Here is a 26,454-nt window from a genome sequence, read left to right on the forward strand (position 1 = left end):
CAGATTGTTCAAGACCCAGGCAGCTATTAGGTAGATTTACTTTAGGCTTGTAAAAGGGTTTCCTTTGTACTTGAGATTAAGTAATAAAGGTTGGGGGTGGGTCCCCTGTAAATATTGTGCGTGATGTGTGTTTAAACGTCTTTATATAATCTGTTCTAAGTATTACTGTAGTGTGTGTGTGGTGTTGGTTGAGACTAGGTCAGGGACTTAGGGCTATCATAGGTAGAAAATTTGAGTGAAAAATTGACTTTGTGACAATTGGTATCAGAATCGGGTTGCCATGTCTTCAGACACCAATGCAAGAGTAACTGTCTTGAAGAACATACTTAGAGTTCCTGCAGAGAGATAACAACTTTTTCTATGTGACATATTAGATGCACTATCTGCAGAAACTTTCTTAGCTACAGAATGAGATTTCTAATCAGAGGGATGTTGTGTTGATTCGTGTTAAAGAGTTGGCTGCTGCATTGGATGCCTAGGGTAGTGCAACAAGAGAGACCTAAAGCCAACTTGAGATAAAAATTGTCTTGTTAAAGAGGGCAATGCATAGCCTGCCTAGGGAGGGGGGAAGTGGCAACCAAAGTGAAAGTGCTTGAACCAAAGCCCTTTAATGGTGGTAGGAGTGCCAAGGATTTGGAGAATTTCCTTTGGGACGTGGAGCAGTACTTCAACGCTACAGAAGTGTTTGATAAAGAGATGATAACCATTACTAATATGTATCTTTTAAGGGATGTCAAGTTATGGTGGAAAACCCCTGTGGAAGATGATGCAGATGCTGGTAGAGGGAAAATTGACTCATGGGAAGCCTTAAAGAAAAAGTTGAAGGACTAGTTCTTGCCTAGCTACCAACATTGCATAGGTTGCAAGAGACTCTTTAAAGAAATTGAAGCACATTGGTACAATGAGAGAATATGTCAAGATCTTCAGTTCTTTGATGCTGGATATCAAGAACATGTCGAAGGAAGATAAACTGTTCAATTTAATGTCTGGCTTGCAAACTTGGGCACAGTTGGAGTTAAAGAGGCAGGTAGTGCGTGATCTGCCCGCTGCTATGTCTGCTGTAAATGCCTTAATAGACTACAAGTACAATAAGTCTAGTGGGGGTGATGAGAAACGTAAGTCCAAGGACAAAGGCAAAGACAAGTAGAAGAAAGATGGCAAGAAGAACAAGGATAAACAGAAGAAAAATTGGGGTAACAAGAGTAAAGGAGAGAGTTTTACCTCTCAACAAAACAAATAACAGCCCAAGTTAAATGCAGGCTACTTCATATGCAATGACTCTTATCGAGCAAGAGACTGCCCTAAGCGTGAGAAACTGAATGCAATAGTTGCTGGAGATGAAAGGGGGTAGTCCGATAAAGAAGTTCCCAGTAGGGTGAACTTCTTACAATTGCTGAATGCACTTAGTGCAAGAGATAACTCTAAGGGGCTGTCCTATGTGCAAGTGGAGATGAATGGGAATGGGGCTAAAGCAATGCTTGACACTGGAACTACCCACAATTTTGTTGATGAACGTATGGTCCAACAGCTTGGTTTCGAAGTGAGCAAGTGTCCATGTAAGATCAAGGCAGTAAATTTAGAAGCAAAACTAGTTTCTAGAATTGCTTTTGGTGTGAGGTTCAAGGTTGGCGAGTGGACAGGAAAGGTGAATTTCCTGATTATGAAGTTGGATGACTTTGATATAATTCTGGGTGATGAGTTCTTTATGGCTGCCAAGGCTACCTTATTGCCATTCATCGGTGTGATATTGATTTTCGATGAGAAGTAGCCATGCTATGTTCCTACTAAGCATGTGATGAGAAATAGTAAGTTAAGCAAGGGGAAAGGGCCAATGGTGTTAGCCATGCAAGTTGAGCATGGGCTAAAGAAGGGGGAGATGACTTTCCTAGCTACAATGATTGAAGTCAAGCAGGACAAGATTGTTGAAGTTCCAGATGCTATTGCTGGACTGTTAGAGGAATTTGTTGATGTGATGCCTCCAGACTTAAGACCCTTCCACCAAGGCGTGCTGTTGATCAAAAGATTGAGTTAGTTCCTAGTTTAAAGCCTCCTTCGAAAGCTCTACACAGAATGTCCCTAATGGAGTTGGCTGAAATGAGAAAGCAATTTACTAAATTGCTCAGTGCAAGCTACATTCAGCCTTCCAAAGCCTCTTACAGTGCCCTTGTTCTATTCCAAAAGAAGCAAGATGGATCACTACATATGTGTGTGGACTATAGAGCCTTGAACAAAGTAACGGTGAAAAACAAGTACCCAATCCCTTTAATTTAGGACCTATTTGACAGACTATACAAAGCCACTTACTTCACCAAGCTAGACTTGAGATTAGGTTATTGGCAAGTGAGGATTGCTGAAGGGGATGAACCAAAGAAAAATTGTGTAATTTAGTATGGTTCTTATGAATTTCTAGTTGTGCCTTTTGGTTTAACAAATGCCTCTGCTATATTTTGCAATTTGATGAATGATGTGTTTTATGAGTTTGTAGACCGTTTTGTTGTGGTTTACTTATATGACATAATGGTATATAGTGAGTCCTTAAAGGATCACTTGGAACACCTTAGAAAGGTACCATCCAAATTGAGGGAAAATCAATTGCATGTCAAGAAAGAGAAGAGTGAGTTTACCCAGCAAGAGATTGTGTTTCTAGGGCATAAGGTCAGCAAAGGTCTTGTGAAGATGGATGAGAGGAAGGTGTAGGCTATCCTTGATTGGCCTCCACCAAGTAAAGTTGTTGAGTTGCAGTCTTTCCTAGGATTGGCTAACTATTACAGGAAGTTTATTCAAGAATATTCCAAGAAGGTTGCTCCTCTAACAAATTTGCTGAAAAAAATGATAAGAAATGGGTGTGGACAGATGCATGCCAAGAAGCTTTTGAAAAGCTCAAAGCTGTTGTGTCGAGTGAGCTGGTGCGTTTACTAGATTTTAAGGTGCCATTTGAAGTCCACACTGATGCTTTTGACAAAGCAATTAGTGGTGTCCTGGTGCAAGAGAAACATCAAGTTGCCTATGAAAATAGGAAGTTGAATGATGCAGAACAGAAATTTTCAGCACATAAGAAGGAAATGATTGTTGTGATTCATTGTTTGCTAATATGGAGGGTGTATCTGCTAGGACCTAAGTATGTGGTGAGGACCAATAATATGGCCAATACCTTCTTCAACACACAGAAGAAGCTGTCTCCTAAGCAAGCTAAGTGGCAGGAGTTGCTGCAAGAATATGATTTTGTGTGGGAGCACAAGCTTAGCAAGCATAATCAAGTAGCAAATGCACTTAGCCGCAAACAAGTGCAAAAGTATGTTGTTGCCTTGACCAAAGTTAAGTTAGATTTTGTGGAAAGGATCAAGGAAAGTTCTAAGCTTGATGCCACTTACCACAAATTGGTGCAAGATGTGACTGCAGGCCTAGTGCGTCATTACTGGCTTGAAGATGGGTTGCTGTATGCAAAGGGTGGTAAGCTATTTATTCCTAGTGGGAAGATCTATAGAGAGTTGTTGAAACAGACTCATGATCTACAATGGGCAGAACATCCGGGTAAGGAAAGAATGTATGCTTTACTGTCTTGTTCTTATTATTAGCCTAATATGGAGTTAGACATTGAGTTGTATGTTAAAACTTGTCTAGTTTGTCAACAAGATAAGGGTTTAACTTAAAAGGAAGTTGGTTTGCTACAACCTCTTCCTATACTAGAAAGTCCATGGATTTCTATTTCAATGGATTTCATTATTAGTGTGCCTAAAGTGAAGGGAATGGGTTCAGTTTTTGTAGTGGTTGATGGATTTTCGAAGTATGCCATGTTTATGGCTACACTAAGTATTTGCACAGCAAAGGTAGCTGCTGATCTGTTTTACAAAAATGTGGTGAAATACTTTGGTTTGCCTAAAGATATTAATTATGAGTGATAGAGACTCTCATTTCACTGGTCGGTTTTGGACAGTTTTCTTTGGGTTGCTGGGTTCACAATTGAAACTTTCTACTACTAATCACCCACAAACAGATGATCAAACCCAGAGGATCAATGCTGTGTTGGAAGATTACTTGAGGCACTATGTGACTACAGGTCAAAAAAACTGGCTGAACTTGTTGGATTTAGCACAGTTTGCTTACAATCTGTACAAGTCTTCTTCAACAAGAATGAGCCCATTCAAGTTGGCAATGGGGCAACAGCCCCTAACACGTCATGAGATTACAAAGCAGCATTCAGGGGGCAAGTGTCCTGTAGCATACAGATTTGCTATTGCTAAATAAGAATTGACGCAAAAAGCACAAGATAGTTTGTTGAAAGAACAGCGAAGAATGAAAAAGTATGATGATAAAGGGAGGAGGTCTCTTGAGTTCCAAGTTGGGGACAAAGTGCTGTTAAAGCTAACTCAACAGATTTGAAGAAAGTTTAGAAATGAAAGTGTGCACCGAGGTTTAATTCCAAAGTATGATGGTCCCTTTGAAATTGTGAAGAGAGTTGGTGATGTTGCTTACAAGTTGAAACTGCCTGAAAGGTTGTAGATTCAACAAGATCCTGCAAGGAATGAGGCAAGGCGTGCCCCACCTACTGTTATGGTGTAGTTTAATCATGAAGTTGACAGAATTCTTGACAAAAATGTAACAGGTTATTGAAAGGGTGGAAGCATGATAACTTATTACTTAGTAAAGTGGAAAAGGGCAACTGAAATGGAAGCAAGTTGGGAGAAGGCATCGACTTTATGGCAATTCAAAAAGGAAGTGAAGGCATTTAAAGATACCCTCCTAATACAGATGTCGGCTTCTTCTAGTGGGGGTGGTTTTTTAAGAGCTTTACTTATTATTGATGATGGCATGAGGAATGAGGGTGCTTGGGCTGCATTGGGCCAATCACTTGGCTTCATGTTTTCTCAACACACTCATGGCTCGTCATGCCTAACTAGTGATGCTCCTAAGGGCTCTTTGAGGGGGACCTGTCAAGTCTCCCTAATTGAGTTGGATGAATGGCATCATATGAAGGCACCTTGCTCTACATGATACCCCAAGGACATGGCAGAAGAGGGCCATGGTGGGCAGAGATGGTTTTAATGATGGGTAGTAACAGGTGGTGCTGACCTTATGTGGTGGTGCATGGCATTGGTGGCTAGTTGTTGGTTCCTTGTATGTGGGCTTGGTGGCTGGAGTGCAAGGCAGGGCTAAGCTACTGTGATGATTGAATGTTGTATGTAAGGCATTGGGCTAGTGGGGCCTGGCTGAATGCATGGACAAGTGCCAGTGGGCTAATAGCAGTTACTTTATATGCTGCAAGTGGGCATGGTGTGTGGGCTGTGGTGCTAATAGAAGGCCTTGAGCATGGGCCAAGCCTCCCAAAATGTGTGAGAACATGTTAAGTGGGCTGCTAGAGGATGGGCAGAGGCCCCATGGTCTGCTGAGATGTGGGTAATGCATGTGAAATGTGGCCAAAAGTCAGAACATAAGTGGCAAATTGTCCAAGACCCAGGTAGTTACTAGGCAGTAACTGTTATAACAGTTAATTCTGTTATTTAATTCTAAGACTATTGGGGGTGTCAACAACAAAGTGTATTTTGGCCTTGGAAAAATTCTATGTAATTCTCTAGGCTTGTAAAAGGGTTTCCTTTGTACTTGAGATTGAGTAATAAAGACTGGGGGTGGGTTCCCAATAAATATTGTGTGTGCTGTGTGTTTAAATGTCCGTATATAATCTGTTCTAAGTATTACTGAAGTGTATGTGCGGTGTTGGCTAAGACTAAGTCAGGGACTTAGGGCCATCACAGGCAGAAAATTTGAGTCAAAAATTGACCCTATAACATCGTACTAAGCCTATGTCCTTCAAAATGTGTCCCCACTTGGAGACCGTTATTAGAAAAGCAAAATTATATGGCCTGTTGGGCCAGGGGGACTATGGCCCCCTTTGGCCTTAACCTGGGCTACATTCTTATGTGTGTGTCATGTTTGGGTTATAGATTTAAGGAGGAGAAAATTTAACCATTCCTTTAAAGTATTAGTTTAAAAATTATTTTTATGGAAAAAACAAAATATTTAATTTCTTTTATAATTTTTTATATTTCTCATGAATATTATATTAAATATTTTTTTAAATAGTCTATTAATAAATATTCTAAAAATAACTATAAAAATTTTCTGTATCTATATTATGCCCTTTCTCAGGGCCCAAGTTGTTGGTGGAATCTGTCCATAGGGTTGTTTGTTACTGAAATTGGATAGGACCAGAAAAAGACAGTAGAAAAATAAATGAACACAAATTATTGCAGAAGGTAAATAAAGGACAAAGAAAGTAGAGCCTGTAGAGCTGCTTTTAGTGGCCAAAACTGAAGTAGAATGAAAGTATTCCTCCTACTAAGAAATCAAAGAGATGGCTGACACATCATTTGTTTGGAACGAATGAGACTGAGAATTAATGACTAAGAAGACAAGGGCTTTCCCATGTGTCGGCACAAGAGCAGGACCTATATTCAGTGGTAGAGCCACATATTGTTGATTGGGTGCAAGCAATTTCATTCATTCATTTATATATATATATATATAATTAAGCCCTCAAAACTCATTCAATATTAGAATTTTTTTTTTTTTTTTAATGATTACAACTATCTTAGTAACAAGTATCATCAATTATTTGACCATAAAAAGATTGTCACCATCATCATCATTAGCCTAAGGAATTTTTTGACTTAGTTTTCTCGCTAATATTTAACTAGGAGTGTCATCTATCTAACTTTTATCCGCTAGAGTTTTAAGGAGAATTTTACTACAGAATTCCTAAAATCTTATTCATTTTAAAATGAATGCAATAAATTTTGTCTCATCATCAAATAGATAACAAAATGATAATAATTAATATTTCTTTAAGAGAAATGATATGTCTACAACATTTTTACAACAAATCCTAAGTGGCAGGTTATTACTGGTTATTATTGTTGGGGTAAAAAAGTAAACTTAGTGTTAGTTTCAAATTTGAACCAATAACAACTAACCACCTGTGATTTGTTGTAAAAATATTGTAAAATTATTGTAGACGTAACATTTCTCTTTGTTTAATACTAATGATGTGTTAAAATCTATTCCACTCATTTCAAAATGGATGGATGTCATTTCAAATACTTTATAGTGGAGTCATTCTAAGAAATCTACATGATCATCATCTTATATATCCGGTAGAATGTATAGGAAAATGTGAGAAGAACCAAGAATCAAGGTATAAAAATAAAGCAACAAAAGAGAAAATAAAGGAAATTAAGAAGTTATCAGAGGCAAAATCTGGTCGCTGATTTGGTATTTCAATTACTTTGTTCATTATCATAATTTTTCCATTTTTCTATTTCTCTATGATCTTTTACAGTTTTTGAACGGTTTTAGACCCCTTAAAACAACCAGATTGGTTAGCCTAGATTAATTAGCCAAGTTGTTATTTAGTCAAATTATACAATTCTAGGTTAAAGCAATCAAATAATCATATCAAAATAATAAAGCAGCGGAATAATAAAAGACACAATGATATGATCACCCAGGAAACCACACGGTAAAAACCTGGAGAGGATTTGACCTAGCTATCCTCAAGATAAACTTGAATCCACTATGCGAAAGAATCGAAGTTCATACAGAAGAACTACAAGCTCCCTGCTTGACTTCCTAATGCTACCCACCAGTAGAACTTACTGACACGACCACGTGCAAGCTCCGAATCCACGGACTCCTTCTTTCTTGGATTCTCCAATCAGCTACAAGCACCCACGCTTGATATTCTTTAAGCTTCAATGGTAGTAACCAAGTTGATCATCAAGCTATTGATACTATTTCTAACTTGAAAACCCTAAACTTTGTGTAAAGGAAAGCTCTTCTAGATCTCACAAGAGATTTACACAAAACAGTAATGTATGAGCAACAATACAATTGGAGCAACCCCTAAAAACGTGGCTAGGGTTTAGTTTATATACCTAGGGTAAAAACATAAAACCCTAAACGTTTAATGAAGTAGGGCTGAGTTGGAAATTTTGCAAAATAATCAACCTGTGCGATTTTCAATCGATCGAGTCTATTCTTCGATCGATCGAGCCAAGCCGAAAGTCCCAAGTACTTCTACAGCCACTCGATTCCAACTTTACAATAATAAACCAACTTTGAGCAAGCCTAAACAAGACTAAATACATTGTTTTGATCATGGTTTGCCAACATTACAAATTAGAGTTCTAAATACATAAAATCCTAAGACCTTAAAACCTAACAAACATGCTGATGTATAGACGGTTCTCTCTCTTGCTTGCTTTAATTCACTACCCATGCGTGTCTTAATTCATCTTAGATGAGGATATCTTCATTAGAAAGAAGTTTTCTCGCAGAATTAGAGAAATTTATATGGACTCAAGCCAGGGTTAGAAAACTTGCCTTCATTCAATGGTACATTAGGCAGAAAATAAACTCCTTTCAAACCTCCCCAAAAATCCCAATGAAGAGGCTGACAAATGTGTTAAAGCAAGCAGCTACTCAGTATACAATAGTGGAGAAGGATATGAGGTTTTTGTAAGAGGATATGACATTTTAGCGCCATTATTATGTGATGGTGGGTCACATAATAAATACACTTATGAGATGATTCTAATTTTCTTTGACTGATCAGGAAACTGAATATGATGCCCCAAATTTTTTTTCATGAAAGGCACAATATTATAAAGCACATGCATGCACACATACACAGTGACACACGGGTAGGGAAGGAGGGAGAAGTAAGGGGAGTCCATTTCCCCTATTTTTGGTAGTAGGGAAGGAGGGAGAAGTAAGGAAAGGATAAAGGTACAATTTACCATTATCCCCAATTTAAATGGATTAAAGTCTAGACAAAATTGATATTTCAGACATTTTTTTTGGGGAGGAACTCTGCCTCCAATCCACCCACTTTTGGGCAGATTGAGTTTGGTGGCCACTGGAGACTTTTGCCCTCTATTTTCCCCTACTAAATGGAGAGTTTATCCCTTGCCTAACTCCAACCCTCCCTACCTCTCTCCTCTCTTTAAATCCCTTGAAATGTGTAACTGTCCACCTGGAAGGGTAATGATTGAGTATTTTTCTGAAGGCTTAAAACATTCTTTTCATCCCCAAACTTTGGAGGAAGTTCGTTTCTCATCCCTAAACTTTAGAATGTTCGTTTTTGGTCCCCAAAACTTTAAAATGTTGCCGTGGTAGTGAGTGAGAGATTTTTTTGTTGTTGTTGTTTCAATTTCAGAGGTTACATTGTCCGTGACAATTTTCAATTTTAGAGGTTTTATTAAACTTATAACCCTTTTTGGGTGGTGCTTTGATATTAAATTTGTTTAAAAGTTAAAACAAATACAAAACAGAAAGTTTTCTCTGGCATCGTGCTTTCTTTTTCACTTCCAGGTTAATGGAGTCAATGCGGGTATTGGGTGATGAGATCTTAGTATTTTCAAACAAATTCATTAATTTCTCATTTAATCTACAGATATTCTGCTTATGAATTGGTACTTTTGCTAGATCTGACCATTTACCACTCTGGGATATTTGTATTGAACGGTTTATAGAAATCCAAAAGTAAATCTTCAATCAAATAAGATTTTCATCTGTAAGAGGTACACACAGAAAGGCAGTACCTTCTCTTTTTAAAATTTCTTTATTTTTGTGTTTGGCTGGTGAGAAACCTTGAGAAAATAACTAATGGCCAATTGTTTGGTGCCACACGTCCCTTATTTTTAATGAACAGGTCCATGTCAGATGATTTAATTAAAAAAATCTAACACCTCGGCATCCTGTTAGGACACATTGGATAAAGGTTAATGGAGGAAGTTGATGGAAGGATTTGCCATTAAAATATTCATTTTTCACATAGTTATCTTTCTGCATGCGCATTCGTGCATATGTTGTTGTGTGGTTTTTGAGTAGATTGCTTCAGTTTTGCAATTTTTTTCGTTTCTTCTTGTATATGAAAATTAGAAAACAAGAATTTAAATTACCTATCAAAAAAGAAAACAAGAGTTTAAATTGACTAGAGAAAAACCAAATAAAATGATTATTTAGGAGTCGGTCAATTATGTACTTGAAAACTCTTTACCTGAGGTTGCCTGCCTTCTTTTAAGTATTTATATGTCCTTGTTACTTCTTATATTTAATTATTTGGAAAGTGCCAACATATCAACCATTCCCTCTACTGCCCTATTCTTTAGAGATTTTGAGAGGGTGAATAAGAGAATAGGCAGGGACTTTGTGAGGAAAGTGAGTGCATTTTGTAAGCAACCTCCTCTAATAAGAAGAAGAATAACGCTGGACTGGATGGTTTTCTTTGAAGGTTAAGAATAATGCTGGATTGGATGGTTTTCTTTGAAGGTTGATATTGTAAGGTGAGAACCATGCCCCATTCAGGCCTTAGTGCAATGTCAAGCACCTTCCACCAAAAGCAATTGTTTGCGGGTTTGAGTTTGGGAATCAGCCACTCTCCAAAAAAAGGGTGATAAGGCTGCCTACCATGACCTCCTAGACCTCTCAAAAGTGGAAGCCTTGTACAATGGATACATCCTTTTTTTTTGTCACCACATGTTGCAAGAAGAATGATGATACCGAAATATGCAATTGATGCATTTCATAAGAGTACTCTTGTATCATGGAGTTCATGCATACCTAAGTTGGGTATTTAATTATCGAAGTATTTGTGACACACACGCCACACACCCCCCCCCCCCCCCCNCCGCCCCCCCCCCCCCCCCCCCCCCCAACATGTTAATACGAGTGTCAAATGATTCTATGGTGATTGATTTAGCCTCTTTCCATTTTTGAAGTCCACTTAATAGAATAATGATAAATGTTAACACAATGCTATTTTTTCATTTACTCAAATGAATCACAATCCAGCTAATTTGTATTTCAAGTGCAGCTACTCCTGTACATATAGTGCATCCTTTTGTTGTTGTTGCTTCATTTTAATAAATTTAATATATTTGCCCTCTATTTATCTTCATTTAAACAGTTGCTTTTAAAACCAAGTATTGCCTGTACTCCTTTAATAAGGGGGGACGTCTTTTGTTTAATCAATGAGGGAAGGGGATTAGGAGAGTTGGCAATGCCCCATTTTCATCCAATCACTAGCCAACTATTACTGTTTATCTTTGAAAAAAGAATCTTCATCTAGGAATATGATTATTGGATTTTGTTTTACGTTTACAGATACTCGACATTCTTTGTTGCTGATGTCTTGTATGTATTTTGAACTTTGAACAACTTTTGTTGGTTGGTGCTGATTGTCATTAGTTTTTATTGTCTAGGAACATTGCTTGATGGGGAGCCTATAATTAAGTTACCACCAAAAACAATACGCTTGTCTAAGGTGGACTTCTCAACTGAGGAGCGGGCCTTCTATACCAATCTAGAAGCGGATTCACGATCTCGATTCAAGGTTCTACTCCTTCCATTTTACTTATGCCCACTTCAGAGAGTTGATTATGGTTGTGTTGGACTTGTTTTAAATTTACTTTTAAATACTAGCACCTACCAAGTATGCTATATCTAATAAGCTAATAAGCCTAGTAAATGGTGCTTTGGTGGCATGTGGAAGCAAATTAGAATCATCTTGTATTATGCAACAGGTTTTTATTTTAATCTTGGAACTTTAAGTTTGCAACATTGCAATAGTACCGTGCTTTGTTTCATTATGATATGTTGTGCCTGTGGAAGCTGAGGAAATAATAGTGGTCATTGTAAGATATATAAAATGCGATTGCAATACCGTCAAATGTTATGATGATACTATTTTAAGTAAAGTTGGTAAAAATAACTTTTTGGTTCTTGAACTACACATTAGATTTTTCTTGAACTGTTGATTGTTTTAGTCCTTGAATGTGGCAAGCTGTGCCCTTGTATTTAAATTGGAATATGTTGTATGAAAGGGGTCTTTGATGGAATCAAACGTCCTGCCTATATAATATAAAGAGCATATTTTGCATATATTGTTTGATTGGATGCGTGCTCTAGGTGGCACCCCCTCCATGTCTTTTGTTGATTTTATTGACTTTCTTTCCTTTTGAGAATTTGAGTTGTATTCTTTTAAAGGGCTAGGACACATCTATTTGCGTGTCTTTCTTTCTTTTTTTAAAATTTTTTTACTTAATCAAAAAAATGTGTTACCCTCACTTTGAGCAGCAATTGCTAAAGTACCAGTAATTTTTTGTACCTGTCTTAATAATGCTAGCATGGAACATTGGTCACACCCTAGTTTTACAAAATCAAAACATATGAAGACACAACATGCACGTTAGGGACTTCAAATATTTTTTATGTGTTTTACTATTTTTTAATTATTAAATTCACATGCTTCATATGTTCTAGTTTTGTGAGACTAATGTATGGCATAACATGCAACCTTAACATTATAAGGACATATAGAAAAAATATTTGCCACACCCTCATTACAAATGTACCCCGTAGGTCTTGAACTCATTACAACACCCTCTACCTAACTCTTATGAGGGATGGAGGTGCCATTTTATAAAATGTGATTGTAATATCATCAAATGTTATGATGATTTTATTTTAAGTATAGGGTTAGTACACAGCAATTTGGTGCAAAACTGTCCCCCCTAATCAAAGTTGGTCACAATATGATTTTGTTTCCTGAACTATATATTAGATCCCAATTTTGTCTTGAGCTGTTCATTGTTTTAATTTAGCCCCTGAATGTGTTACCCATACTTTGTACAGAAATTGCAGACATTTTTGGTTGTGAGTAAGGGTGACATTGACATTGTGGTGTTTTTAAAACTTCAAGAACTAAATTGAATCAATCGATGCTTGTGGGTTCAAGGCCTAATGCTTGCATCTGATTGTGTAAAGACTAAATTATGGTTTATGTGATACTGTATGTTGAATTTGCATGTAGCTTGGAATTATGAGTTTGTATTTGCAGGCATATGCTGCTGCTGGGACAGTGAATCAGAATTATGCAAATATTCTATTGATGCTGTTGCGCCTCCGTCAGGCTTGTGACCACCCATTCCTTGTCAAAGATTATAATTCTGACTCTGTTGGAAAAGTTTCTGCTGAAATGGCTAAGAGACTACCTAGGGATATGCTGATTAATTTATTGAATTGCTTGGAAACTTCCTTCGCCATCTGTCGTGTATGCAATGTGAGTTTTCTTAAAATGGGATACTTTGTTTTTTTCCCCAGTTTCCTGCAATTTTGGAATGCAGCTTGTAAGAGCTTGTTGATGTAACTCTTTGCACAGGAAACACAATCTAATTGTTGTCATTATTGATATGGTTTGTACAAGTTTACTTCCAAGAGAATATAAATAATTAGATATATGAGGGTGCTCTAAATTTGTATTGACTAAAATACACTTTTTGCCCTTAAAGTTTGGGGTAGTTTTCATTTTGGCCCTTTTGACTTGGTTTTCTGTTTTGCTCTTGACATTTATTTTGACCCTTCATTTTAGCATTTCATGGAAATGAAAATTTTGAAACATAAAGGGCCAAAGTAGAGAACTGGATCAATCATCAAGGCCAAAATGAAAATTTGGAAACTTAAAAGGCCAACATGAAAATGAATCAAACATGAAGGATGAAAATTTTGAAACTTGAAGGACCAATATGAAAACAACCCAAAACTTTAAGGGCCAAAAGTTGTACTTTTGCACTTACTCTTTTGTTTTTATATCGGGATGTTTTCATCAACTAAACTAAGTACGAGCTAGTTGGATAAATGTTTATCACATCCTATTATGGGAAGCACTTAAGTAATGGGTTTGATGCTGGAGCAACAAGGAGGATGTAATTAGTTATCGATAATTCTGAGATTTAAAAATTTTAGTTTTCTACTTTTAGTCAGTAAAGGGTATTTTAGCAACTTAGTAAAATTAAGAAAAACACATATTTATGCTTTGTTAGTAAGGGTTGGGCTTGTTTAATCACTGGGCTTGATTAGAGCCCTAGATAACTTGGTGACTGATTATTGCTGATAATTATTAAAAGTTTATAATAGGTATTAAGTCTCTAATGTTGGTTTTTTTTGAAATGAAACTTGCTGATTTTCTTGATTATAGTTTCTAACCAAAGCCTTGTAGACTATGATTTTCTTCTCTCTTGCTAGCATATGTGGAGTAAACTTGATAGTGATGCTATGAAGACATCTTTATGTACCTTTACGTGTTTATCTACCTTTGTGCATGACAAATTTATATGCTCGGTCTATTTTTTTATGTTAAATTAATCAACTGTTTCTATTTTTTTATCTCTTAGAAAATCAACAATATCTAACTACAGAAAAGAATAATGTGCTGGCACATGACATATTTATCTGATTCCTCTAGTATATCATCTTTTACAGGATCCACCTGAGGACCCTGTTGTTACCATGTGTGGCCATGTTTTCTGCTATCAGTGTGTATCAGAATATTTGACGGGTGATGATAATATGTGTCCTGCACATGCATGTAAAGAACAACTGGGTTCTGATGTTGTTTTTTCCAAAGCTACTTTGAGTAGTTGTCTTTCTGCGGATGTTGATGGTAGTTCCATGAATTCTCAGTTCACAGAGAATTCAATGATTCTGCAGAATGAGTACAGTTCATCTAAAATCAGAGCTGTTCTGGAGATTCTGGAGACAAATTGTAAAATGCATAGTTCCATGGAATGCAATGGAAGTTCTTTGTCTTCTGAAAGGGAATATGCAGAGAATTGCTCAGGTTTTAGTGCTACAAAGCACACAATAGTTTATTCAGAGACACCAGTTGAAGGGCCAATAAAAACAATTATTTTCTCCCAATGGACTAGCATGTTGGACTTGGTTGAGGCGTCATTGAATGAGTCTTGTATACAATACAGGAGGCTTGATGGCACAATGACTCTGAGTGCGAGGGACAGGGCCGTTAAAGATTTTAACGCTGATCCTGAGGTTTGCTGCCTACCCTGTGGAACTGTGAAAACTATTTTGTAATGACGTGTTTGTTTCCAGTATTTGAATGACTAAAATTTGTTGCAGGTAACTGTCATGCTGATGTCTTTAAAAGCAGGAAACCTTGGGTTAAACATGGTTGCTGCATGCCATGTTATTCTTTTGGATCTTTGGTGGAATCCAACCACTGAAGACCAGGCGGTTGATCGAGCCCATAGGATTGGGCAGACTCGTCCAGTTACTGTAACACGAATCACTATCAAGGACACAGTGGAAGACAGGATATTAGCACTCCAGGTAATTTTTTTTTTTCTTCACATTATACTGGTTTTCTTCCTTCCCCCAAGTATTGAGGTCAGAGGCAAAGTTTGTAGGTGTTAGAAGGTTAAACATTTGCAGCAATACAAGCACAGCACGGAGATGAAATGATTATTCTCTTAAGTTGTGTTTGTATATGACCATTTTTGCAGGAAGAGAAGAGAAAAATGGTTGCATCTGCTTTTGGTGAAGACCAAGGTGGGGGAACTGCAACTCGCTTGACAGTGGAAGATCTTAAATATCTTTTTATGGTCTAAACATCATGTTCCAGTTCACTTGTTCTTTCAGATTTTGGTAATTCTGCTCTCTTGATATTGTCTAGAAAAAAAAAATATATATATATCAAGAGGGTCAATTTTGAATTTAAGTGAATGACAGCAAGATTATATGTGGTCGCACTTACAGTGCCTGCTGACCCATTTGCTCAACTGGCCTATTGAGTTAGTGCATCTCGAGGTAACTTATATAGGAGTTTTGAGGCCCATGAAAGGCATTTTTTGTTCTCATCAATGGCAAACTTAGAGAGCCAAAGCCATATGTAAATATTCTAATTACTTTATTTGCATTCCAAAGTTCTAGAATTTGTAGTTGACCTTTTCTGTTTATTAATGTTAATAGTATATTATCTTCTTGACGTTGTAATTTATGAATCAAAATTCATGGTACTCAGAGCATTGCATGGCTATAGTGTTTTTTTAATCAAAATGTAATGTAATTACCCCTCCGGCTAAAGTTCAGATCAAGCCCTAGTGTATTCTCACTGTCTCGTCGCGGAGTATGTTTCAGTTTCAATACTTTGTATGTCATATTTCTCTCCTTGGAGGGTGCGGTGATTTCACGTGGATGTACCCAATATCATGAAAAATGCCATTATTTTCAATTTTATTACAAACTCACGTGATTGTGAATACAATTGGGGATCACGTTAAAAATAAATTACTTTAATCAGGTTTTTTTTTTTTGTTCAAAAGTTAAGATGCTTCAGTTGTAAGTTATATAGTAAATGTTCAATAAATATATGGGGATTACATGAGAATGACTCCACATTACTAGAAAATTTTGAAGGGCTGAAAGCTGAGAACCAAATTGCTCAATATATATTATAACAAAAGAAGAAGAGTACAGTACCACTGTTTTTATATTACATATGCAACAACCTATACTAAATACAAAAATTGGCAGAAGCTACGAATAAATTCATCCATTGTTGGGATCAAATCCCACAGAGATAGAAGCCATATCAAACGTAATCTGTACTTGTTCTTGCTGGACGTTTCCAATAATAGATAATAGATAAATCAGAAGAGGATGAAGCAAATGCAAGACAAGAAATTCCCCATTCGTGGTTTTCACAACAAAAGCATCATGTAATGCTTCATAAGCTACCTTCGGGAACGTACTCATGGTGGTGTCCGTATCCATAATCACCCCTCCATGACAAGATTTTGATATTTGAAAAACATCTTCGCGAATTGGCAGCCAAATACCTTCTAGTCCAAGACCCACTAACTCGATATAATAAAAACTAGTGGCTCGTTTGTTGCTAAGCAAGGAGGCCCATGCAGCACCTGTAGGAATTCTTTCACGCCCAAGTACCAATGAGCCAGATGTCCCACTAGTTGAGACATAAACCAATCTTGCTGATGAGAGAAAATCATGGAAGTTAGAAGTGGTACATAGAGATAAGATTCACCCTAGTAGCTTTCAACAGCGTATGAAATGCAATGCCAAAAGGATGGCAAATCTTATCCACCAATTAGATGAAGATGGAGTTTACTATCCTGAAGTGGAATGTTTTAAGGAAGATGTAAGTTCAGACTTGGGGAGTGGAGAGTATTTCATTCTAGTAGGGCTTGGTACACCTCCAATGCCTCAATATTTAGTTATAGACATTGGAAGTGACATTGGTTGGGTACAATGTCAACCATGTGTCCAATGTCCCCACCTCTCCCAACATTTATTTGACCCAACTCATTCTTCATCGTTTTTGGAGATACCCTGCAACTCTTATGTTTGCAACTTGCTTCAGAAGAAGAATTGCCAAGCATTATTTGGTGTCATTTATGGTGATAGAAGCTATAGTCAGGAAAACCTTGCCTTCAAAAACATGGTATTTGGGGAAGTTCTTATAAAAATTTTTGCATTTGGAATGGTCAACCATAAATGACATCAAATAATGCTTGGCAATTCTTCTTCTGAAGCAAGTTGTAGACATAAGAGTTGCAGGGTATCTCCAAAAACGATGAAGAATGAGTTGGGTCAAATAAATGTTGGGAGAGGTGGGGACATTGGACACATGGTTGACAATGTACCCAACCAATGTCACTTCTAGTGTCTATAACTAAATATTGAGGCGTTGGAGGTGTACCAAGCCCTATTGGAATGAAAGACTCTCCACTCCTCAAGTCTGAACCTATATCTTCCTTAAAACGTTTCACCTCAGGATAGTAAACTCCATCTTTATCTAATTGGTGGATAAGATTTGCCACCCTTTTGGCATTGCATTTCATACGCTGTTGAAAGCTACTAGGGTGAATCCTATCTCTATGTACCACTTCTAACTTCCATGATTTTCTCTCATCAGCAGGGTTGGTTTATGTCTCAACTAGTCCTATTTTAGCATTGAAGGCAATGGTGGAGGTGGAGGTAGAGGTATGGGAGGAGGTGAAGTTGGTAGTGGTAGTGGTGGTGATGGTGATACAAGCCAGTAGAAGAAAAAGAACTCGAATCGCCATATCACTTGAATAATAAAAAGAAAAAAAGGAAAACAATTAGTAGTCTACTAGAGGCAAAAATTTGTACAATTATAAGTTATCTTTCAATAAGAATATCCACACTAAACGAGCAAAACTAATTCATATAACATGTAAAGGAACCAAAAAAATTAAGAACGATAGTGATTTTTTCCCAATATTCATTCACAATTTGCAATAAAACCACCTAATTAATAAAACATAAATCTAATCTTACTCAGATGGAATAGCAAACTTTTAAAGAAGGAATAGCAAACTAAAAGCTCAAAAGAATCTCAATATTAAGAATTGGAGTAGCATACTTAATAATCTGGCATTATTTTAGCTCATGAAATTTTGAAGTAAAAAAGACTATTATATTATATTATAATATAATAAAGGATAAAAATATTATATAATATTGTATTATTATATTATAGTATCTAATTTAATTGATTTTCAGACGTTAGACGTCATCCTATGCAATCTAATTCTATATTTTTGTTTTGTATGCATGCATGAGATTTGAGAGTTTGTTTTTAAGTCGTCCTTGATTTTAGCTTGTGATTTTTGCTTTAAGAACAGATAGAAATATAGTATTAATTTAGCTTTTTAACCCAATGTATACTATTATTCATTATTTAATTGCTGGTTGACCGGATTTTTAAATTTGAATTGCATCTTTTATATATATATATATATATAGAGTTTTATATCCACATTGATTGAGTACAATATTAATATGACATTATAAAGTCAAAAGTATTAACAAAAAAAAAAAAGTATTGATAACTTGAATTATTATTGCTAAAATACATTTATTATGAAGGTTAATTCAAACTCTTTGAACTTGCACAAAAAAAAGTAAAAAAAATAAAATAAAATACACAAATTCAGAAATTTAACAAAAAAGATTCATAATACTATAAAAGGAATATCTAAATTAATGGTAAGGATATTCTTATGGTTTGTTTCTCCTCTTTACCAAAATCATATCCTTTTATAACATTTAAAAATTAATTCTTTATTATATACTCTTATGTGAAACCATTTTAATAATACTATACTTTATCCACACAAAAAAAAAAAAAATACTATATTTTTGAATGAGATCAAATTAATTACTCTCCTAATTGCTTCATCCTTAATTAACAACTTTCCTTTCTCATTTTGGTTTTCGGCTAAAAATAATAGCTATAATTAATCTTCAATTGCATTAGATAAAAAGCAAATTTATTATTAACCTTTAAAACATGATTGCTACTTATTCCTTCCTTGTAAAGTCAAATAATTTATATCATGATTCTAACTTTCACTTGGGTGGAAAATAATTATGTCATTAGTATAATATTAGGAAAAATATTTTAAAAAGCACATACTACATTAGTTTTCTTATTAATCACTAATTGATTTTCTTTGTACATACCATAATATCATTTCAAAATCATTTTTAACGAGGTTAATCTAGTAACATTTGAAAATGTTTAATAAGAAAATATATCAATTGATAGTTTAAAATGTCACTAATGTTTGAAAAAAATTTCTAGTCAATTAGCACTGATTTCCATAATTAATAACATAGCCCGAAAAAAAACCCAACTAAGCCAAATATTAATAAAAATTTATTAGTGTTTTTCTTATTAGCCAATTAGTGATTCGTGATTAGTGAGTTTTGATAAGTTTTCTTATATCTTAAATTTCTTAATTAAATTCAATCTTATGATCACGTTGAATAAATGATCGCATAGTTGAATATAATTCTTTTTAACAAAGATAATATTGTTTTTGATGGATTGATGAATACAATTAATCATAGTTCAATGGATAATCTTAATATGCAACAAGTTGAGGAATTGTAAGTAGGTTTTATTCAAAACTAAAAGTTGTCCCCAAAAAAAAAAAAAAAAAAAAAAAACCCAGTGAGAAAACTGTTTATTCTTTAAGCCACAAAGTTCATGGTTGAAGATTTTTATTTGTGGGAAATTCGTCATATTTATGATAAAAGGTGCATGCGACAGGAACATGAAGATCTTTTGCTTGGAAAAGAAGAGAATCTTGCAAGACATAAAAAAGCACAATAGAACATTGGAATTACAATTCATTAGTATTTGAGATTATTTATCAGTGCACGCGAATGATGATTATAGTATAGTGGGATATGGCACATTTTCACTTGAATATGGGCTATTCCTAATGTTCATATCTTCATGCGTGGTATTATTATTATATTTTGATTTTTTTAGATTTTGTTATTACTCAATCCAACAATTTTACAGACACACAAAATTCTACTTTTAATTTCATATCTTATTAAAGTGATCGATTTTAAATTGTGAAAAAAAATTGAAAAAATATAAAAAAATGATGGGCAAAATACATCCATTACTCATAATCGAACACCCAATTTTACAGTAAAATTGATGTATTCTTAGATTTCTTCTGCTTGTAAGTTTATGTATGAAATTAACCTTGGTCCCTTGCACTATCTTCAATGGACAAGTTGGGATTTTGAAAGTTCTAGAGGTGATTGACCATCAAATCTAAGGACTTTTTTGGGCTAGGAAAGTATTTAGATCAAATGGTTCAATGCAAATCTATCATTAAATATTTTTATATTTTGGTGGGGCCAAGAAATCCAAGGCCGTGGATGCTTTGTCATTCTACACACAATACTCTTTAGACTCTTCTTGATTTATCATATGTAGGTCATATGATTGCAAGTTTTACGTTAAAACAAATAACGGCCAAACCGGCCATGATCTCAACTATTAGGGAAAAAAAAAGTTGCTATATCTATTTCCATTTTATTTATCCTATTTTTATTTTAAAACTAACGTACAACCTATTCATGCCATTCCTTTTGTGTTTGATTGTTTTTTCATGAGCAAAAAAAGAAAAAAAAAAGAAGCTAAAACAAAGAAATAAAAAATTGATTTTGGCAACCAAATCAAGGTTTATATATATATATATATATATTTTTTTTTTTTTGTGGTGAAGTTTAATTTACCTTCCAAACCAATAGGCTAATATCGAATTATCCACCATTGTATGAGGAAGTGGGAGAGATTGCAGCCCCAATTGCAATTCTATTGCTAGTCTGAACAAAGCCGGGGCATAATAAATTGTAACACCCGGTTGCTTGATAAGCATCAGTCTGTAAATTGATAAATTAATAAGTACCTTATTATTATTTTGTGAAATTAATTTCAAAGCATTAGATATATATTGCAATTTTTTTCTTAAATGAAGGAAATTTTATTACTTACAGTCCAATAAGTAAAGAACCTAGGATAGTTGTCCCCATACAGCTCTGGGCTAATTAACCTGCACAAAATTAAATGAATTAAAGAAAATGAGAGGTGGTTGAGCAGTGATAAGTGATAACCACTTTAAATGTGAAAACAAAAATTGGTATTTAATATGTTGAAATTCTTTGCAAACATGATATTGCTTGTCTGAGTGTAGCCTTTTGAATTAAATATATGATGCCTTCTAATAACAAATCTATAGATATTAATTCATTCTCAAAAAAAAAAAAAAAAAAATCTATAGATATATATATTTTTGATATGACTATAGATATTAATATGATAGAGATATTACTAATTTTATTTAATAACTTTTTAAAAATTGATGTATTAACTTTTAATACAATACAGTAAATTAATTTAAAATTTTATCTTTTATATGATTGCTGTTACATTTATTATCGTATTTATTTGTAAATATTCTATAGTAGTAAAATTGATAATAATTTTAGCATTTTCCTTATCTATTAAAAAGTTTCAAAACAAGTTCTACTAGTAGGATTGAATATACACACACCTCATAAGAGATTTTCCAATCAGCAAACTTCATATTATACTTCAATGACTAAAAATAACCAGTTTTTTTTTTTTTTAAAAATAAACTTTTTTATTAATCAAACCTTAAAAAATATCCATCTATTGTGATTGTGACGTGTGAGTAGCATCCAGCTAAGACAAGTATAGTAAAAAGGGTAACATTTGTCTATTAATGGTTAGAAATTAAACTTCTCTGAGAGAAGATGATATGAGGAAATAGAAGCATATATATATACCTGCCAACCAGCTTCAATGGTGTTGAGGTCATCGCCAAATGAACCAGAGATGACCCACATTTGAGACAAACTGAATTCATATTGATTAGCCACACGAGGTGCCCACACATTTATGCTAGCTTTTGCTCCATATTACTGATCTCCACTCACATACCCAACCGCATGCTGAAACCCACAAGTTTAAATGAGAAAGGGACAGTAACAATGCCATAATTTTAAAACCAATTTATTACTTTATGTCGCTTCATTTTAATGGTTTCTGAAACCTCTAAGTTTGTTGACTTATTCTTGATGGTACAGTACATACGTCTTCTTTTAACCCTCTTTTTTAAAAAAAGAAAAAAATTCTTATTCTGTTCGAATAAATTCAATATTTAATCTTCATAGACAAATTTATTTTTCAATTATTTGTTGCAAGTTAATAAAATCAAGATTATAACTTAAAGAGCGAGACTCTAAAAAAAATCATATATAAGCAAATAAGCTAATAAGATACGGAAAAAAGATAATCCAAATCCCATTTATGTTTGATGAGTGAAATGAAGGAAACCCCACAATCACATATATATTTTTTGGTTTATTCTGCTTACATAGAAAAGCATCAGTGATCAGACACATTATTGTCACGATCTGGATTATGTTTTGTTCAAAATTCTCCGAAAGAATTTGTTGTAAAGAGAACAGAGGAAATAAAATATGTTTATCAGTGACTTCAATTTCATATAAAAAAGAACAAATTAAAAAAACAAAAAAACAGATTTTTGTCCCACTTTATTCTTTGTTGAACAAGTTTATTAATAAAGCTGTTATCTTTAAGAACAAGGATAAGAAAAAGATAAAAAAAGAAAAATAAAGTAGCAATATGAAGAATATTTGTTTCAGTTTGTTCATAATTTTGTGACACTTTCCCCTTATCAATTTGTGTAATTGCTAAAAATTGCACTTTACCTCATGGCCATTGCTGCTGGAGTCTCTTCTAACATGTCTTCTTGGTTTCCTTCCAAATCTTCTGACAGAACTAGCTCTTAACATATCTTCTTCTGTAGTTCTTCTGATTGGAACTGTTCCTTCTGGACATGACTCCCCAGAAAGACTCCATAACTGAACGTTTTCTTCTAACATGCCCGATGGGCTATGGCCTTTGGTCTATCCGGCGGATCCTATAAATTTAACTTATTTAAGCAAAGAAATTCACACTCTGATTAGTTTGAATTCACTAGCTTGGCTCCAAAATATGAGTTATGAAAACCTTCAAATAAATTGCCAAAAGTAAAGTTAAACTTACCAATGGTTTTTGACCTTTGAGTTGAGGGTGATCAAAAGCTGGTTGTAGATGAGACACAGCGCAATCTATTATATCACCATCAGGGCACTGCAGCAACGAAAAACAAGAACATAAAACAAGTGCAAGAAAAAACAGAACAAAAACAGAGGAAGTGAAGGTTTAGTCCTATAAAAAAAACAGCATTAATAGAGACATAAGTGTCAAATACATGCCTGAATTGTCTTCACAGCAGGCTTGTTGATCTTGCTGAGACGAGATGCTATTATTTTGAGCTTTTTCAACTCTTCGTTTGGCCGGAAAGTTTGGTTGTATGCACGGTCTTCAATGGTTTCCAATAAATGAACCGGACAAACCAATGAAAAAACAAGAAGAAACCAAACAAAAATAGGAATGCTTGGGGAGATCCTACACCAACTAGATGCCATGTTTGAGAAATTTCCTCGTGCTGTCGTTTCTTTTGCAATTTCCGTTCGTGTTTGTGCACATTGGTATTGTCTTCTTCTGTGTTCAAAATGATGCCATTTACTCCTAGATTTTCTCCATGAAGACGCACCTCCCAGCAAATCCATCCAAGGCTAAAATGACTATTCTAGGAGAACCCAATTCACTCTCTCACCATTTCCAAAGCTTTGGAGACCCCAGGATAACGAAAACAAACTTCTATTCTATTCTTCTCTCTCTCTCTCTCTCTCTCTCTCTCTTCACACACCTTCTAAATTTCTAATACCTTGGTTTTATGTTCTGACAACTTGAACTCCCAGGCGTGAGTTGATTAAAAAACACACACAAATGGGTTGGATTTTCTTAAAGTTTTACTTTTACCCATGCGATGTTGCTTTTTATAATCTAGTGGGTTTTTCTTGACGCAAGGCATCTCTTTTTTTTTTTTTTTTTTATGATAAGCACGCAAGGCATCTCTTTCATTCTGATACAGGTAAAACATTTCATAAGTTCAAGCTCAACACATACTCTATACATTATCCATTTATGGGAAGCTAACTACATCTACGACAAAGAGTTGGGCCTTTGGGTAATTTTTATATGCTCGAGAATAATGCTTCTTTTCTCACATGATGGGTGGGCCCTATGGTGGGACCCACACATAATAGGTTAGAATTAATGTCCCATCTACGACAAAGAATACGGTTTAAAATTGAGCCTTGAGAAATGCTAGGGACACTAATTTTGACACAACTCGCCACATGGCGAGTTGTGATCGGTAAAGATGTGTTAGTGGGTCATGTAGGAACACACTCTTACCCTTACCGATCACAACTTGTCATGTGGCGAGTTGTGGCACAAAATCGTGCTAAAATTGGTGTCCCTAGCATTCCTTTTGAGCCTTTGAACAACATTTGGCCTTCCAGCAAGAGAAAGCATTTTACAAACCTTTTTCTTCAAGAATTATTTACAATGCTCTACGGAATCTATAAACATATAACACAAACCCATTGGCCACTAAACTCACGTACCCACAAAAGCTTCAGTTCAAAACCCACTGCACGACGATATCACAAACCATGAAAAACCCATAAAAATACTCATAATCATTCAGAAACTCACAGCCCAAAAAAAAAAAAAATACCCAAAATATACCGTAAGAACCCATAGAGCTTTCACAGAAATTTACCCAAAAAACACTACATCAGAACCCAACAAACATTAACAGCAAAATTAAGTCCTTTTTGGTCATTTTATTACTAAAAAGACTAATTTTAGGTCAATTATCCAAAAACTCAATTGACAGTAACAACACCTTTAAAAAGTTTTACCAAATACTTAATTGTGATTTTAAAAATAAAATTTTCAAAAACACACTTTTACAAATAGCTGACTCCTAAAACCCTAAATATAACAATCTATAGTTGGTTTCACAAATTTTTCCTTCTACAATTTATATTGCAAGGGTTCATAATAATTACAATATTTTTTAACAAGAAATTTTTTTTTGATAGGAATTTTAACAAGAATTTATTAGAGGGTGTTAACATGCCAAAAGAGATGGTAGAATTTAACTGAAGTTCATACCATTTCTGGTTTACTCATGTGTGATGCGTCTCATTCTTGGCCAAAACATCTCTACCGTAAAGCTAGGCTATGAGATACCCCTAAAGCTAGGACATTTGCACATGCACTACTTCCCAATTTACACTTTACTTACTGGTTCAACCGCCCAAAAAAAGTAAACTATAAAAGGCAAGAACTTAAGAAATACGTCTCATGAACTGGAGGCTATTAATTTAAATTTCACGGAAAAAAGTTTTTTTTCCTAAGACCTCGCTTGGGAGGGGGAAATGGAATGGAATAGAAAGAAATGAAAATAATAATTTTAAAATATTCTTCCCTTTCCTTGTTTGAGAGTTTCAATGGAGGGAATGGAAAACTCATTCCCTTATTTGAGAGTTTAAGTAGGAGAGAAAGAAATGAGTAGGAGGGAACACTCATTCCTCTCTATTCCCTTAAAACCTCAAATTTTCATTTCCTCCAAAATTGGGAGGAATGGGAGGGAATGAAATTAAATTTAATAATTTTTTTACTAAAACTCTTAAAATACCCCTATATATTCAACCCTTTATTTTAAAATAAATGTCTAATAGTAATATTGTCATAAAATGATTCCATTCCATTCTTTCCATATTGCTCTCAAACAAGATTACTTACATTCCATTCATTTTCATTCATTTATTTTTAAACATCCAATCAAGGTTACCTGATTCCATTCCATTCTTTTCCATTCCCTCATGATAATTCCATTCCATTCCATTTCATTCCCTTATGAACTCCCAAGCGGAGCCTAAGATTTAAATTTACACAACTTATATATATATATATATATATATATATATATTTGAAGCCACTAAGATTTAAATTTACACAACTTATATATATATATATATATATATATATATATATTTGAAGCCCTTGACGTCATGATGATTACATAAGAAACTCTTAAAATTTGAAAAGAAAAAAAGAAGACAACCCTAGCTAATTTCATTAATAAGTTTTTGTTCTCTTGAAATTTACTTAATTAAAATATAAATAGATGAAGAAATCTTAATACAAGTAATTGCATTCATGAACATATTAAATTAACTTGTTTTTTTTCCTTGAATGCTTAGGCTCTCCAAGTGCCATCAGTAGGGGTGGCAATT

The 26,454-nt window shown here is 34.8% G+C and overlaps 1 protein-coding gene and 1 long non-coding RNA gene across 2 annotated transcripts; one reads left to right on the top strand and one right to left on the bottom strand.

The window, feature by feature from the left end:
* Window positions 1-4,665: 4,665 nt before the first annotated feature.
* On the top strand, window positions 4,666-15,843 carry LOC136068701 (helicase-like transcription factor CHR28). Its single transcript, XM_065776197.1, has 7 exons — window positions 4,666-4,859; window positions 11,161-11,190; window positions 11,245-11,389; window positions 12,896-13,117; window positions 14,317-14,883; window positions 14,971-15,180; window positions 15,354-15,843. Exons 1-7 carry the CDS (start codon window positions 4,666-4,668, stop codon window positions 15,456-15,458), a joined length of 1,473 nt encoding a protein of 490 aa, XP_065632269.1. The 3' UTR covers window positions 15,459-15,843.
* Window positions 15,844-17,614: 1,771 nt separating this feature from the next.
* Window positions 17,615-23,389, bottom strand: LOC111990625 (uncharacterized). Its single transcript, XR_002880678.2, has 6 exons — window positions 23,300-23,389; window positions 22,963-23,186; window positions 22,015-22,179; window positions 21,200-21,257; window positions 20,941-21,087; window positions 17,615-17,940 (listed from the first exon to the last, which is right to left on the bottom strand). It is a non-coding gene; the product is annotated as an uncharacterized LOC111990625 (long non-coding RNA).
* Window positions 23,390-26,454: the final 3,065 nt, after the last annotated feature.

This window comes from Quercus suber, unplaced genomic scaffold (genome assembly GCF_002906115.3).
Source record: "Quercus suber isolate HL8 unplaced genomic scaffold, Cork oak 2.0 scaffold_130, whole genome shotgun sequence".
NCBI lineage: Eukaryota > Viridiplantae > Streptophyta > Magnoliopsida > Fagales > Fagaceae > Quercus > Quercus suber.